The sequence below is a fragment of the Pangasianodon hypophthalmus genome, chromosome 1, assembly GCF_027358585.1.
Source record: "Pangasianodon hypophthalmus isolate fPanHyp1 chromosome 1, fPanHyp1.pri, whole genome shotgun sequence".
NCBI lineage: Eukaryota > Metazoa > Chordata > Actinopteri > Siluriformes > Pangasiidae > Pangasianodon > Pangasianodon hypophthalmus.
Window position 1 is genome coordinate 2,370,716 of NC_069710.1, and position 16,111 is coordinate 2,386,826.

At 37.5% G+C, this 16,111-nt stretch overlaps 1 protein-coding gene across 1 annotated transcript; it reads right to left on the reverse strand.

The window, feature by feature from the left end:
* Positions 1-2,515: 2,515 nt before the first annotated feature.
* On the reverse strand, positions 2,516-14,043 carry cenpw (centromere protein W). Its single transcript, XM_026914141.3, has 3 exons — positions 13,836-14,043; positions 5,326-5,439; positions 2,516-3,015 (listed from the first exon to the last, which is right to left on the reverse strand). The coding sequence occupies exons 1-3, from the start codon at positions 13,920-13,922 to the stop codon at positions 2,989-2,991; spliced, it is 228 nt and encodes a 75-aa protein (XP_026769942.1). The 5' UTR covers positions 13,923-14,043; the 3' UTR covers positions 2,516-2,988.
* Positions 14,044-16,111: the final 2,068 nt, after the last annotated feature.

A 16,111-nucleotide genomic window follows, 5' to 3' on the forward strand; every position in this document is an offset into this window, starting at 1 on the left:
GCGGCAATAGTTTGGGGAAGGCCAACATATGGTCAGGAGTCTACATACTTTTGGCCAGTTTATCTTTAAAAGCTCTTTCCTTGATAAGTTAAATTACTGTGTAAATTATGTGCTGGGAGGGAGCATAACAGATTCAAACACTTACTATTGCCTAAATCTAACCCTAGATCAATCCGACACCTAACTGAACATGAACCATAGCAAATCTCAGTCAACATTTCCCAGATGATAATGTTATAAACTAAACTCTCAAGATAGCCAGTTAAATATAGTAACATTAGTTAGTCCTTCTGACTCCTTCTAAGACTGAGATGACATACAAATCTTCTCTGGGAAGTGTGGAAGCAACCCTGGCCCAATTTATCAGGCATCTTCAAAGGAAACGGCATGATAATGATCTGCAAATTATGCGTCCCGAAACCTGTGGAGATATCGGCATTACACGTATCGGCATCCAACCTGCAGAAACATGTACAGGTAAGCCATTAGCTAGCTGAATAAGCTAGACTAGCTAGCCACATCTAATGTTTTCCATCAGGAAAACAAGAATGTAATAAACTTAAGATGTCATTTTGATTTTTGGTAGCAATAGCCTGTTGTGTTAAATCTAAGCACTGCTACAACCTATAGGTAACACTCAGGATAATGTGTAAGGGGCATCTTTGCTACATAGCTAACTATGTAGCTGGAAACATGTATGAATTAACATCAGCTAGCTAATGAATCTAGCAATCTAGCATGAATCTACTGAAACACCAACAGCCTTTGACTAAATCAGCTAGCCAGCTAACATTCCCTTTCTTTCTATACTGTTGATAATCAAGGCGGTGTTCATTTAAACATAGCTCACTTGGTTTGTTAACAAAAGGAACTTTTTTGGATTTGTTGTGTCAGTGGTAGACATATAAAAAAATTTGTAAAGTAAGTTCTGAGGAGGTTTTTCAATGTACAACTGACACCTGAGTAATTTTCTTGATCACTACTTTTACTCAAAAGAATTATAACTACACTAGCAGTACCTTTACTCAAAGGTGTGTGTTTTGTATACTTTCCACCACTGATGGAATTAAAGTTTTCTTTAGACTCTTCTTTGGTGAATAACCCAATAACTCTGCTTTCTGGTCTATCTCATAGTCTTACTGTCTGAAGTGCTGGCTGTACAGTCATTAATATACATCATTTTTTATTATTTTTGCAAAATTCTACAGCTACTTCTGGGGAATGGTGAACATCACCACCTTTTACCACACTGGGCACGCTGCAGTCAAAAAAAAAAAAAAAAAAAAAGTGTAAATGTTATTGAATGATGTGCTGTTCTTTCCTCACTTGTATACATATGAATCTCACCCCCTGCAATACAATTGGCAAATATTGATTAGCTGCTTGGAATTATAATTCCACAATGATTGTATGACTTGTTTTCTTGTATAATGACAACTTATTTAAAGCTAGTTTTATGCTGGAATTATCCTTTAAGTAAGAACTTGCTAGTTTTTTTTTTCATTTTTGAACCATTTATTTGCATTAAGTGTTTGGTGTAACATATGACTGATTTAGTTTCCACACACTTTGTAGAAAGAAGGAATTTCATATATGCATGGCTTCGAAGGCACCTTGTCCTTCACAGTAATGAACTGAAAGACTGTGGTATTTTCAGCATGGTCGCCCTCTACTGGACACGAAAGGTGAAGGACAGGTCACGACCACGGTCAACCAGCCGTTGCAGGATGACCTCAGTCTCTAATCGGACAACATGCAGAAACATGATGAATAAGCTGATGGGAAGAAGCGGCTGTTTCCAGTGTGCAAGTGACTCAGATTTTTGCTGGATTAAGATAAGAAAGGTGAGGCTAGAGGTCTGGAGAACATTCTACTTTTTTTTAAGAATATGCTATCAAAGCCTACTTTTTTAAAACTCAAGTCTTCTGTAAGCAAAGCACTGAACGCACAGCACAGGCACTCCAATTAATTCTGACAGTAGGATTAGGGCTGGGTGCCTCCCAGACCATGTGGTCATCAGTGGGATAGCCTGGCATCCATACACACACACAAAGGGAGATCCAAACATTTACTTTCCTGTGGCCCGAGGTCAAGCCCTTTGTTCTTTTAACCACACAAATTACCCATGAGGCAATGTCCTGCTGCAGGAATAGAGTTAATTAGCACTAGATGCACCAATGGGCCAAATGCTTGGCCTCAATGGAGATATTTTACAGTAAGAGATTGTGTTAACTGTCATAAGGGAAAAGCAAGTAACGCTCTGTACATAATTAGAGTTTAAATGAAAGCAACAGTCTTAGAAGGTTGATATTGTGTCAACAAAGATATCATCTGCATTTCCTTTCATGCTAAGAAAGTCTTCTTGCAAAAATCCTGCTTTGAGGATTGGCTCTGAGATAATAGTTCAACTGTTGTATGTGGCAAACGGCCAAAGTTTTTTTTTTTTATTCATATGCACATAAACGAAAGGGAGGAAGAGACAAACGGAGTGTCAGGGTAACATATTACGCCCAAGTTAAGTGGCACAAATTGTTTATTAACAAGTATTAAGTACTAATAAAAATCCAAAATACAGGAGGAAAACATTTGTGGCTACGGATATTCAGGCCCGATACCATCAGTCACGGACTAAAAGTTTATACACAGCTATTTCCCAACACCACTCGAAAGCAAAAGGTCAACAGTAATGTAGAGGAAAAGTGAACAGATCTCCAAAGGGAATTAATCTGAGAGGGAGTGTTTGCACACTATCTTGCAGGTTGCACATTTTAGGACTACAAAAAACAATCAAATTTAAAAAAAAAAAAAAGACGAAGAAGGTCCTAAGGTAAAGATGAGCAAATGGTAAGCGTATGTGGACTCATGGCATGACTCATGTGTCCTGGCCCCAGTGAGAGGTTGAGTCTGGAGAGCACTGGATACCTGGGCTCTCTCAGACTGTGGGCTCTGTGCAGCTTCAGGCTCACAGAGGAAGCAATGTGTTCCACCTCATCCTCGTGTGCTCTTCAACAATTTCTGGAAGGCAAACAGAAAAACAGAAGAGGCATAACAGCATAACAAAATCAAACAGCTCATTCCTCATCTCTGTCACAAACCAGTCTTCCAGTTATGCTTCTCATTTCCTTTCTTCTCATTTGCTCAGATTTGCGCTGTTATTTTCAATTTATTACATCTGTGTGACATGAGCAAACTACCCAAGACATGTAATTTCGAACATATTTGGTTGTGACAGGTTGTAATGAGTCTGCTCTTTAGCACAGCAACCAGACCATTATTCACACCACTCCAGCTCATGCATGGATAGCACTCAACTCTGCATTGAATTACATCTAAATCAAATAAGCTTCTCTACATCAGAAAAATAAATGCATCATGCTGACTTAAAGTTGGCTGGATGGGTGTTTAGCACTACTTTGATTCTTTTGGTGCAAAAACTGTTTGGATTAACAGAGCTGGAGTAACATCCACAACATAGGGAGTTTAAAAAAAAAAAGACATTGTCTTTTATTCTTTTTGTAAAAAACAAACAAATAAATCTCCAAGGACTGCAAGCTATTGACATTTTCTTACATATGTATTAGGGTTGTAACACAATGCCACCTTCTGTATCTGTTTAGTGCTCAAAATATTTGTATCTCTATCTGGATTTTTATACCCGGAGTGGGCATGGCCTAAACCAACCAACCAACCAACCAACCAACCAACCAACCAATCAAACGTCCCCGCCACTCTAGCCCCCAGAAACACTGGAAGAACTGGAAAATAACCCCAGAGATAGAAATATCAGCACTTTCAGCATTCTGAATTCTGCGTCAACTTCATATCACTTGAGATGTGTGTGTGTGAAACTGTTTTTAATCTTGCTGGCAAGGTTATTATTTGTTTAGATCTGCCCATGACATTTTCTAACAAATTTATTTGGGTCTGTTACTAAAAAAAAAAAAAAAAAAAACTAGTAGCCTCACTTAAACCACCTTGACCAACTAGTTAATAACTACCATTGCATGTTCAATTTAATGAACGTGGTCTTTATTTAAGCTTCATGTCTGACAAATCACTTGTGCCCGCATGAAAGTAAAACCTCCTGCTTGCGCAATCAGGCTTTAGGAGGCATAACAAAATCCTGAATAGTGTACCTCCTGTTCGTATCTGTATTTGTATTCATCATGTTATCTATTCAATTCGTATAACGTATTGTTATATACCTAATATGTATGCTGCGTCTATAGTGATCAATAAAAGGTCACGTTTGCCTAAAACTGATGTGTCAGACATGTGGGTTTACTTTTGGAATTGTTCCCATTTACAAATATGCAATTCTGCACTAATACCTGACTCCAACACTGTAATGTCTATGAGGTGTTCAAACTTCAGCACCCCATGACCAAACATAAATTGTCAGGCTTTAGATTAGTCTCAGAATCACATATATAAAAACTGATACTCCGGTGACATCTGTAAAGGTTTTCAGTCATTCAAGTCATCCTGAATGTCGTATAGGTGTAAGTCTACATAGAATTATCTGTGTTTCTACTTACACATGAGTACGAAATACTGAAAAAGATATAAAGGTAAAACATTAATAAAACTAAGTCCACTTGTATGAGTCTAATTGCCTAGACTTACATTTAAGGGGTCATCTACAGTCCAGAAATGAGCAGTATTTGTAACAGGAATTAAAGATTGAGCTCTGCTCAAGCTAGGCAGGTCCTTACCGTCCAGTACTATCTATAATGACTGGAGTAATGCATAATAGAGGTGTGTATCAGAAAAAGAAAAAACTGTAGGAGTGGGCGGAATTGGTCAGAACTCCTTTGTGAGTGGATGGGAGCGGGATTAGTGAGAAAGAGTCCTGTACACGGTTCTGACACATACTGCTGTACAGACCAGTGAAGCGGCCCTGGGTGACATCTGTTAGCAATGCAGACTGATTGAATTATTATGTAGGTGAAACTTAATCCAGCTGATCAGAGGCACTCTCAGTGCTTTTAATGCCTAACACCTACTCAACCCAACACATTCTTAGATTCTTAAATAAGCACTAGGCTGAGGGAAAGCATGTTTCCCCTATGTTGCACTGCCAAGCAGCAGAAGTTAAACAATTTTGTAAATGCTTACATCACATCAAAAAAAGAATGAAAACAATCAATTATAGATCATTAGCGAGGGAGCAAAAGCAATAAACACTGAATCAACAGAACTGGAGTAGAGACTGGTGAATATATGATGTGATATTACAAGATCAGAAATAATGAGGCTTTTCCTACATTTAGTAGCACATCTTTCAGACTGAAATAGAACTATTAACAAGACTAGAGTGAGTACCTTTGCAACAGCTTTAACGTGGTGGACTTTGATAGTGGCTGTTTTCTCCTCAAAGGCCTTGATTCTGGACTCTTCTGCCAGTCGATGTAAGACAAGCAGCAGATTCAGTTGGACCTGATTACACAACACAAACAACCCAACAATTACTCATCTCTGACAATACGATAACATTTTGTGCAGGAGTCAGCCAAAAACAGCTTATGCATGATAAATGGCAATAACTTCAATGGATATTTTATTTTATCACACCAAAGGAGTTACACACAGAAATTCATCTTCAAATTGTTATAAATCACATAGAAACACTATAAGATTACTCTAAACTAGTAGTGGCCAAAAAACACAGTGTGGGCTGTTGCATTGTTTTCCATCACTTCTTATAAATCACATCTTTCATCACACTTTGGTCATGCAAGCATTTTTTAAGAAAACCTCTGTAGTTGCAAATACAAACAAGAGAAATGGATTACATGAGATAGTTTAATGTAGCACTGGGTGGTGTCCTATTGTCTCATCTCAGCTTTGCAGATGTACACTATGTGGCCAAAAGTTTGTGAACACCTGACCATCACACCAATATGTGGTTCTTCCCCAAACTGTCGCCACGAAGCTGGAAGCACACAATTGTCTAGAATGACTTTATATGCGGTAGCATTACAATTTCCCTTCACTGGAACCAAGAGGCTGAAACTTGTTCCAGCATGACAATGCCCCTGTGCACAAAGCGAGCTCCATGAAGACATGGTGTGTGAAGGTTGGAGTGGAAGAACTCGAGTGTCCTGTACAGAGCCCTGACCTCAACCCCACTGAACACCTTTGGGATGAACTGGAACATCAACCGCACACCAGACCTCCTCACCAGACATCAGTGCCTGATCTCACTAATGCTCTTGTGGGTGAATGAACACAAATCCCCACAGCCACGCTCCAAAATCTAGTGAAAAGCCTTCCCAGAAGAATGGAGGTTTTTGTAACAGCAAAGGGGGAATGAGATGTTCAACAAGCACATATGAGTGCGATGATCAGGTGTACACAACCTTTCAGCCATATGGTGTATATACCATGAATTGTGTGGTATGTCCCTAAGGAACAGGTGATCAGTGGATGTTTAGCAGACCTTCACTTTTCCTCCTGAGATGTAGTCAAAATTTTATATTTCAGTTTTCATTTGGTCATCCACTGGCAAAAAAAAAAAAAACTAAACAGGGGTCTACACTGCAGATCAATGCACCCTTGTGTTTGTGTGTACTCTGTATCCCCGTAGAGTGGCTGAGCCTGAGGTATGGCCTTACTTCCACTGAAATCCTGTGTCATGATCTGAAGCAGGCCTAATGAGGAAGAAATACCAAAAATAAACATGAAAGCTTCTTATTATAAACGCAAGTGCACAATACCTCCTAATCCCTAATCAGAAAGCATTTGGCTGAGGTTACGGCTAATAAAGGTCTCACTAGTCACTGGTTCAGATACATTTTACATTAATCACTTTGACAACTCAAACCATATGTTCAACAAACAATAAAGGCTCTATAAAATGTTTAAGTTAACTAAGACTGTCTATATTAAGACAGCATAAAATAAAAGGAAAGCACGTTTAAGGGTAATTAAGGATATTTTTTCAATCTGCACTTTAGCACATTGCATAAAGAAAGTTGCAATTTTACTCTTTGGGGAAATAAAGAATTATTTCTCAGTCATCATGAGCAGAGTTTTAAATTCACAATGTATTCATAACCAATTCTAATGCTTATGTATGTGATAAATGCTTCCACTGACGTAAAAGTACGGAGGAGACGTGTGTGCGATGCATAAGTGCATCATATGATCTCAATAAAATTTAAAAGAACTGCATTTAAGCCACTAAGCTTCTCTCTGCAGATGCAGTTCAGAAGGTAGGATTAACGTGCATTAGTGATGGGTACAGCAGTTACACTTTAAACATTAAATATTTATTCTTTGATTAAATGTATTTGATTCAAATTTTGTAAAAGAATAAAAAGTAAACTAGGGAGAATGCAGCTAAGAAAAAGTCCAAGGAAAGAAACTACTTCACTAAAAATTGAGATTAAAACTGAGTGTAGCTAGTCACACTTGCCACAATGCAAGCCCACACTGCCCACACACAGTAACTCAGTAATTCAAGCCAGTCGCACATCCTCTTGCCTCTTGTGACACAAGGCAAAGCAGTAAGGCGGGTCTTATGTACCATCTTCTGTTCCTTTGACCACATCTTCTCTTCTGTTCTTTCTCTCTGTCATGTGTGCACGCACATAAATGTATATATGAAGTAAGTGTCTGGCGTCTTAACCACATCCAGAAAATTTTCCAAACACAGCTAATGATTTCATTGTGCATGTACATGATGACCATTTGGATGCAATTTAAATCTATTAATACCTCATTTTCATAATTGTAGGTCATCTTTGGGGCGTCTGAACATTTTTCCAACAGCTGCTCTTAAGAAATGTTGTTAGGAGAATGAAAGCTGAGAAGCTCAGACTTGCACTGTGCCAAAGGCTTTGCCAAAACATAACGACTCAACCTAACTGATTAAAGCCAAGGCCACTCTTCACCGCCTCGCACAAACACATGAAAAATGTGAAACTTCAGAGAGGAAAGGGTGCCGAAAAATGTGTGAGCACCAGGGCTACAGATTAGAAGAGTAATAGTCCCTCAAGATTGTTACTGATTTCATATATATATAAGAAAAAAAAAAAGAGAATGATTAAAGGAATGGAAGAACTCTAAATAAATTATATTTATTCATTTGTAATGCTGAATGAATCAGAAAAATTGTATAGATCTATAATTAGAGCTGTTTTCATGAAAGAACCAGTTACACTTACTCTGTTTTGTATAAGCTATTGTAGAATTATATTAAATAAAACACACAACCTAAGAAAATGTTCATTAACTTGTAAAAAAAAAAAATATATATATGTTCATTAAAAACAAAGTGGTAGATATCCACCCACTGAGCACTTTATTAGGAACACCTGTACACCTACTCATTCATGCAATTATCTAATCAGCCAATTGTGTGGCAGCAGCAGCTTTGGGTAATGTTCACATCAACATCAGAATGAGGAAAAACACATGATCTCAGTGATTTTGACCGTGGCACGATTGTTGATGCCGGACAGGCTGTTTTGAGTATTTCTGTAACTGCTGATCTCCTGGGATTTTCACACACAACGGTCTCTAGAGTTCCCTCAAAATGGTGCAAGAAAGAAAAAACATCCAGTAAGCAGCATTTCTGCGGACGGAAATGCCAACGGAGAATGGCCTCTCTGGTTCGAGCTGACAGAAAGGCTACAGTAACTCAGATAACTACTCTGTACAATTGTGGTGAGCAGAAAAGCATCTCAGAATGCACAACACGTTGAACCTTGAGGTGAATGAGCTACAACAGCAGAAGACCATGTCAGGTTCCACTTCTGTCAGCCAAGAACAGAAAGCTGAGGCTGCAGTGGGCACAGACTCACCAAAACTGGACAGCTGAAGACTGGAAAAACGTAGCCTGATCTGATGAATCTCGACTTGTGCTGAGGCACACAGATGGTAGGGTCAGAATTTGGTGCCTACAGCATGAGTCCATGGACCCAACCTGCCTTGTGTCAACAGTCTAGGCTGGTGGAGGTGCTGTAATGGTGTGGGGAATGTTTTCTTGGCACACTTTGGGCCTGTTAATACCAATCACTTATCGCTCGAATGCCACCGTCTATTTGAGTATTGTTGCTGACCATGTTCATCCCTTCATTACCACAATTTACCATCTTCTAATGGCTACTTCCAGCATGATAATGCACCATGTCACAAAGCAAAATCATCTCAAACTAGTTTCATGAACGTGACAATGAGTTCAGTGTTCTTCAGTGACCTTCAGCGGATCTGAATCCAATAGCACACTTTTGGGATGTGGTAGAACGAGAGATTCGCAGCATGAAAGTGCACCTGAAAAATTTACAGGAATGGCATGATGCAATCCTGCCAACATGGACCAGAAAGGAATGTCTCCAAAATCTTGTGGAATCCATGCCACGAAGAATTGAGGCTGTTTTGAGAGCAAAGAGAGGCCCTAGTGTTACTATTGTGTTCCTAATAAAGTGCTCGGTGAGAATAAGCTTTATTAATGAACTTTCTCCGTTTCACTGGAAAGGGGTCCCTAGTTTGTAGACAAATGTAGAATATAAAAACACACTTTCACAGCTTCCCAGAAGGATGAAACTGATTATTTTCAAGTTCAATCAACCATCACATGCTCCAGAGTCCATCTCAGCTCAACATGAGAACAAAGGATGACGTTAAGCCATTGCACCAACCTTAACACACACTTATAACCTTGAGCAATGAAAGTGGCAAGTCAAGTTCACAGGCTGGCGCAAAAAAGCTAGAAACCGCACTTGTTGGAACATCCTTACCATAAATCATTTCACAAAATGGCCCAAGAATGAATCTTATTACATAAGTGACTTAAGAGTTCATAGTTGGATGTATCTACTGGATGTAAATATTTTTACAACTTGAATTTTAATCAAGAGCCACAGTTCCAAATCATCTCGAACCCACCTGCACAAAACATTTTGTATCATTTGTCTTCATCTTCAATGCTAGCTACTATATAGACACCTACTTTCCAGGCCATACGACCCAAATATATCATGATACTTTCATATCACAATAATTTATCATGATATGGACATTATATTGTCATATTGCTCAGTCTGACCCGGAAAACCAACTCACACTCGTGGCCTTAGCGCACGATCACAGCGTCAGTTAGGTCTAGTCATATCAGTGTAGAAGGCAATAATGGTCTTATTAGGAATGCCATTAAAAGAACAGAAAACCAGATCAAACCAGATATTCATTCATAGTATGATGAAAAAAAGAGTCTTTTATTCATTTTCCCCTCATTCTTTCTTTGAGTTTAAAGGCTGGATTAGACCCCTGTAAAGCAGCACTCCTTTCAGGTAGGTTTTTACATCTCAGGAGGGTCTCCACCTCCAGTCTCAATAAAGCGTGACCAGCTGCAATAGCTTTTTAATTAGGAGCCATTAGTGCATGGACAGTGTGTACCCACCCACCCACACACACACTTTTTTCTTTTAAGGAAACTGGCGAAAATAATGTGGTGTTGTCTAGCACTTTCCTAGTAAATACCACAGCTATATTTAGCCACTTAGGTGGCTTTTAATCATTATTACTGATTTGTTTTAATCTCTAATCTGTACTGTGTGTACTACATTATCATAAAATAGCCTGCACATGTTGATTTTATGATAGGTAGTACACCCAATACAGATCTGAGGTTAAGTAATAATTACATAACTTTTAAACTGACCACTTCTTAAGCAGCACATAAACTAGAAAATGTGCTTGGGGAAGAAAAAAAACAAAAAACAAAAAACTAGAAAAAAATAAAGAAAGAAAGAAAGAAAGAAATACTTGAAGGCATGAAAACAGCACAAAGCCTAAACAGTTAGATATACAAGGCATTATTATATCTATACTTATAATACAACAGGCCTTCACCTGAAAGCATGTGATTGCCAAGAGGGCTGTAATATATTTAAAAATGACTTCTGTTTATAACTAGATATCAACAGACAAATAGTGTTTATCTTTATAACTGTGTTTACTTTGCTTTTGTAGCTCTCCTGCTTTTAAGCTCAATGCTACTATTAATAATCAGTACATGAGAAAGTGAATGTGTTCGTTCTGCGATGTCACTGATACATATTGATTTAGTTTTATATAATAAAAGTGGATGTTGTCATTTGATTTTCTTCACATTAGTATGTGGAACTACAGGCAGGTAAAGTTTGGCTTGTTCTCAAATATTAACCATTTAGACTCGCACTTAACAGTTACACAGAAACCGTAACTGCTTAACATATAGAAATTTGTACCTTGGCTAATAACTTGTTACTCGTGAGTAAACAATTCTAAAGAAGTGTTTAACCAGAGACTGCTCAGTGGATTACCTCTGTAGTTGAGTTTTACAGCATAACTGGGAAAAAAGTGAGTGTTAAGGTAGGCTTTCATTTCCTGATATTTACAGGAGATGTGTTAAACATCTTAGAACGTGGCATCTTTAGTGAAAGACCACCCAGTTTTTAGGTGAGCAAAAACAGATAGTCTTAAAGTAAATGAAAGTAAATAACAGTTAATATTTGGTTGCATATTCCTTGCTTGCAATAACTGTGTCAAGCCGCTGACCCTCTGACATCACCAAACTGTTGCATTCTTCTTTTGTGATGCTTGTCCAGGTTTGTACCACAGCTTCTTTCAGATGTTGTTTGTTTTGGGGGAGTTTCAGTCTCCTCTTCAGGAGGTGAAATGCTGTTCAGTTGGGTTAAGGTCTGGTGATTGACTTGGCCAGTCTAAAACCTTCCACTTTTTTCTCTGATGAAGTTCTTTGTTGTGTTGCAGTGTGTTTTGGGTCATTGTCTTGCTGCATGATGAAGTTCCTCTCAATTAGATTGGATGCATTTCTCTGTAAATTCGCAGACAGAATGTTTCTGTAGCTTCTGAATTCATTCTGCTGCTACCCTCATGAGTTACATCATGAGTAAATTAGTGAGCCTGCTCCAGAAGCGGTCATGCAAGCCCAAGCCATGACACTACCTCCACTGTGACCATTGAGCTCGTATGTTTTGGATCAAGAGCAGATCTTATCTTTCTCCACACTTTGGCCTTTCCATCACTTTGGTAGAGGTTAATGTTGGTTCCAGGACTTTTATAGCTCGTCTCTGTATTTCTTTCCAAATTCAAATCTGGTCTTCCATTTCTTAATGCTGATGAGTGGTTTGCATCTTGTGGTATGGCCTCCACATTTCTGATCTCAAAGTCTTCTTCAAACAGTGGATTGTGATGCCTTCACCACTGCCATGTGGAGGTTGTTGGTGATCTCACTGACTGTTTTTGTGTTTTTCTTCACAGCTCACACAATGTTTCTGTCATCAACTGCTGTTGTTTTCTTTGGCCAGCCTTGCTTTTCTTGCCAATAGGGCATTGGGCAAGCATATGCCCAATGCTTGCCCAATGCCCTATTAATTGTTTAAACAATGAATCTAACAGGGTGCCTCTGGGCAACAAGAAACACCTTTCAGTCACATGTTCCAATATTTTTGATCACTTGAAAAATGGATGGGTTCAAACAAAAGGTACCAAGTTGCTTAACACATCTAGATGTAAATATCAGGAAATGAAAGCTGAAATTCTGATCTATCTTCTCATATTCATCTTTTGATCTAGAATTCAAATGTCTTCAGTGTATAGCAAACGCAAAAGAATTGGCCTTGCCGTTCCAATACTTTCGGAGGGGACTGCATGCATTTAGGTTTCAGTGATTGGACTCTTAACACTGAGCATACTCTGAGATAAAGCTGCATAATCAAATATCAATCCAAGTAAAAGTGGTTCACAAATCAAGTAATTCCCAAGACAGCTGTATTTGTATGGCTGTTGATGGAATCTGTATTAGATTCAGCCTTTCAAAGTTGAACCTTTGTGTGATGTTGGTGTTGAATAGCAGTGAGTGACAGGCAATAAACACACCTGCAAACATTTCACAAATTACACTCATCCCTGAGGGCTTGGTTTCATTCCTCTGGATCATCATGTTTTCAGCTTATATGTGTTTATGTCCCACTGCTTGGCCTTCTAATGTTTGAAGTTAACGTGACATTTTAATGACATGTACGGTTCTGTGCTTGGTCCTTATTTTAGAAACAGGACATATCCTTTCCTTTCATGCGAAAATATAAAGAGAATTGTGGAGAAATCCAATTGTGTCTAAATGAGAAGCTTTTGTATGTTGGTATGGCTGACTGATGGTATTACATTGGAAATCTGGATTTAAAGTAATATGACATAATATGTGTATTTATGTGTATATGTATGTGTGCGTGTATATGTATGTTTCTGTATGTATGTGTGTTTGTATATGTGTGTGCATGTATGTTTGTATGTATGTATGTTTGTATATGTGTGTGTGTATATGTATGTGTGTGTTTATGTATGTTTGTATATATGTATGTGTGTGTGTGTGTGTGTGTATGTATGTGTGTATATGTATATTTGTATATATGTATGTTTGTATGTATGTATGTTTGTATATGTGTGTGTGTGTATATGTATGTGTGTGTTTATGTATGTTTGTATACATGTATGTGTGTAAATTTGAAGTTATACACATTAGAAAAATAATAATAATATGGAAAAAGGGAAACCTATTCCCAAAGCACTCTCACAGGCATTAGTGTTATTATTAATTTACTTAATCGCGGTTTTCTTTCTTTACATTTGATAAAATACAGACAGGTTGCTGGTCCACTCGCAGGAAAAACCGACAGTTTGTATTTAAATGATTTATCCGTGTAATGTCACACAACACGACTTTAATATTAATGTAAATCTATAAACTGATGAAACTCACTGTGTACATGTAAACAAGTTTAATCGCTATTTAGCTAACTAACGTTAGCTGACCGCCCAAAACTTACCATCAAGTCTGCGTTTTTTCCGATGCGTATGTCCGATTTCTTTTTCATGTGGGATTTTAAGACTGCTCTCGGTGCTTTCTTCAACATGACTGACCTTGTAAGTTTATGCTCAAATACACGTAAGTAAAAACAACAATTATCGCTGTTTAAACCGGCGCGCGCTTTACTCTCGTCGCGTAATGATGACGCAAGGGGGCGTGGCCAATGGGCAAATCCCAAACGCATATGAATGAGACCTGTAGGTCAGTGTGTATGGCGTTTAAAAACCTGCATGTTATAGTCTCTGTAATACACAGATAAAGGGAGTAAGGAACCACATTAGATACAGCCAGTTTCAGAGTTAAAATAATGGTTTATTCGGTAGATACGCCCACAAATGGCCCGGATGATATCACTCTGTATTTTGTTTGACAGATTACAAACAAATAGACTATAAATGTTTGTACTTCCTGTAGTTTTAGTCACAGTTAGACTTTTACGTTTATCACGACACTATAAAGTACTATAACATAATTATTTCTGACCCTTCTTTATTAGACAGGTATTCAGAAACCTTAAAACTATCTTAAATAAATAAATAAATAAATAAATAAATAAATAAATAAATAAATAAATAAATAAATAAAGTAAGTCCTACTGCATTTTCATTTATAGGTCTTCGTAAAACAATATCGCAGGTATTTTGTGCTATTTTGTCTACTTTATTACCTCATCAGAAAATGCCTGCAGTTTAAAACTATAGGTGAAATGTCTGATGTACTATTTTAGGATCAGAAAATGTCTTCAGCATTAAAATTTAGGAAGAAGTATGACTTTATGTGAGTGCAAAGTGAAGTGCGCATGCGCAGAAACCCCTAATTAAATAGTTTGTTTATTTATTTGTTTGTTTTTTATTTTTAATAAATTATTCTCGATATGTAGGATGATTTGTCAGAACACTGGCAAAGCCGGACAGGTGAAAGGTCACTTAATACGTCACAAGTCTTAAACTTCCCCACTTTTCTTTTTTTGTATTATTGTAGTTCTGAATGTAATTTGACCGTGTCTTTGTCTTTTGTGCTTTACTGAAATTCAATAAATATACAAAAACAAACAAGCAAACAAACAAACAAAAAAACCCACGATCTTCTTTCAGTTCTTCTGGAGTTGTCCTCATTCAGCTTGTTTCTGGTCAGAGTTCTGCTCCCTGAGTAATGATCACATCACGCCCAGCTTTCAACTTTGTTTTGAAAATGTTTTATTTGTTTGTTTTGTTTTTTCATTTATGTTCTATCATATGGGATATTAATTAATTACTTTGCTACTTCTGTTAGCTACATTTAGTATACATAAATGTAAATACAGAGGAAATAAACCTTTGTTTTTAATTCTGAAGACAGAAGATCAGCAATACCTAAAAACAATTTCAAATTTGAAAAATAAGAAAGCTGTAAAATGTGTTAATGTATGTAAAAATGTGGATGTTTTTATTTAATATAACCTTTCGTATGTTTATTTCTATCTTTTGTATTCTTTCTTTCTCTCTCTCTCTTAGTGTAGGCCCTGGCTGTATTTGTATTTTAAAAACCAAAAAAAAAATAAAAAAAGTCCAAATAAATAAACACGACTTCATCTCGTGTTCCAGTGCATTTGTCAAGTAGTATCAAATAGATATTTGTCTATTTTGTGCTCCATACTAACAAAACACTTTAAAAAACAATTCCGCAGTTTCTTTCGTTTTATCTTTCTTCATCTCAGTACGTCATTTGACATCTACTAATATAGCAAATGACTACAGGCTTTTGTAAATTGGCATGAAGCAGGTAGACCGTCGCTGCAGGCCTGCATAATTCCTTAGTAATTATGTTATGTGGCAGCTAGGCTAAGCCAAGATGTTCAATGTTATATCCTTTACTACAGCAATGCATTAGGTATTGCTCCTGAAGTACAAAGCATATGAGACATCTGCAGATCATTTGCTGAATTAAAAAAAATAAATTAATATAATATGCATCTGAAACTCTGCCAGGACTTTGAGTCCATTTTAAAGGCACATGTTTTTTTGGTTTCTATTAATGTTTTTAGGCTTTGACATTTTGCTGGGTTGTTGCCTAGCCGCAGGTTTTATACATCATACTCACTTATACCATGGATCAGCTATACCTTCTCACTTCTTCCCTCCTCATCAGTTAGTGTTTAAATAACAAACATAAAAGTACTAGACTGCAAAAAGGGTCTTACCCAAATATGTCAGCATAATAGATGGGGTCGTCCCAGACATTAAGGCTGTTAAATGC

What these genes read in the sequence shown, in the direction of transcription:
- cenpw (XM_026914141.3), bottom strand. Translation starts at nt 13,922, where the DNA reads ATGTTGAAGAAAGCACCGAGAGCAGTCTTAAAATCCCACATGAAAAAG. An exon ending in GAAAAAACGCAGACTTGATG is followed by an intron (nt 5,440 to 13,835) that starts GTAAGTTTTGGG and finishes TTGTGTAATCAG; the next exon opens with GTCCAACTGAATCTGCTGCT. An exon ending in ACGTTAAAGCTGTTGCAAAG is followed by an intron (nt 3,016 to 5,325) that starts GTACTCACTCTA and finishes TTTGCCTTCCAG; the next exon opens with AAATTGTTGAAGAGCACACG.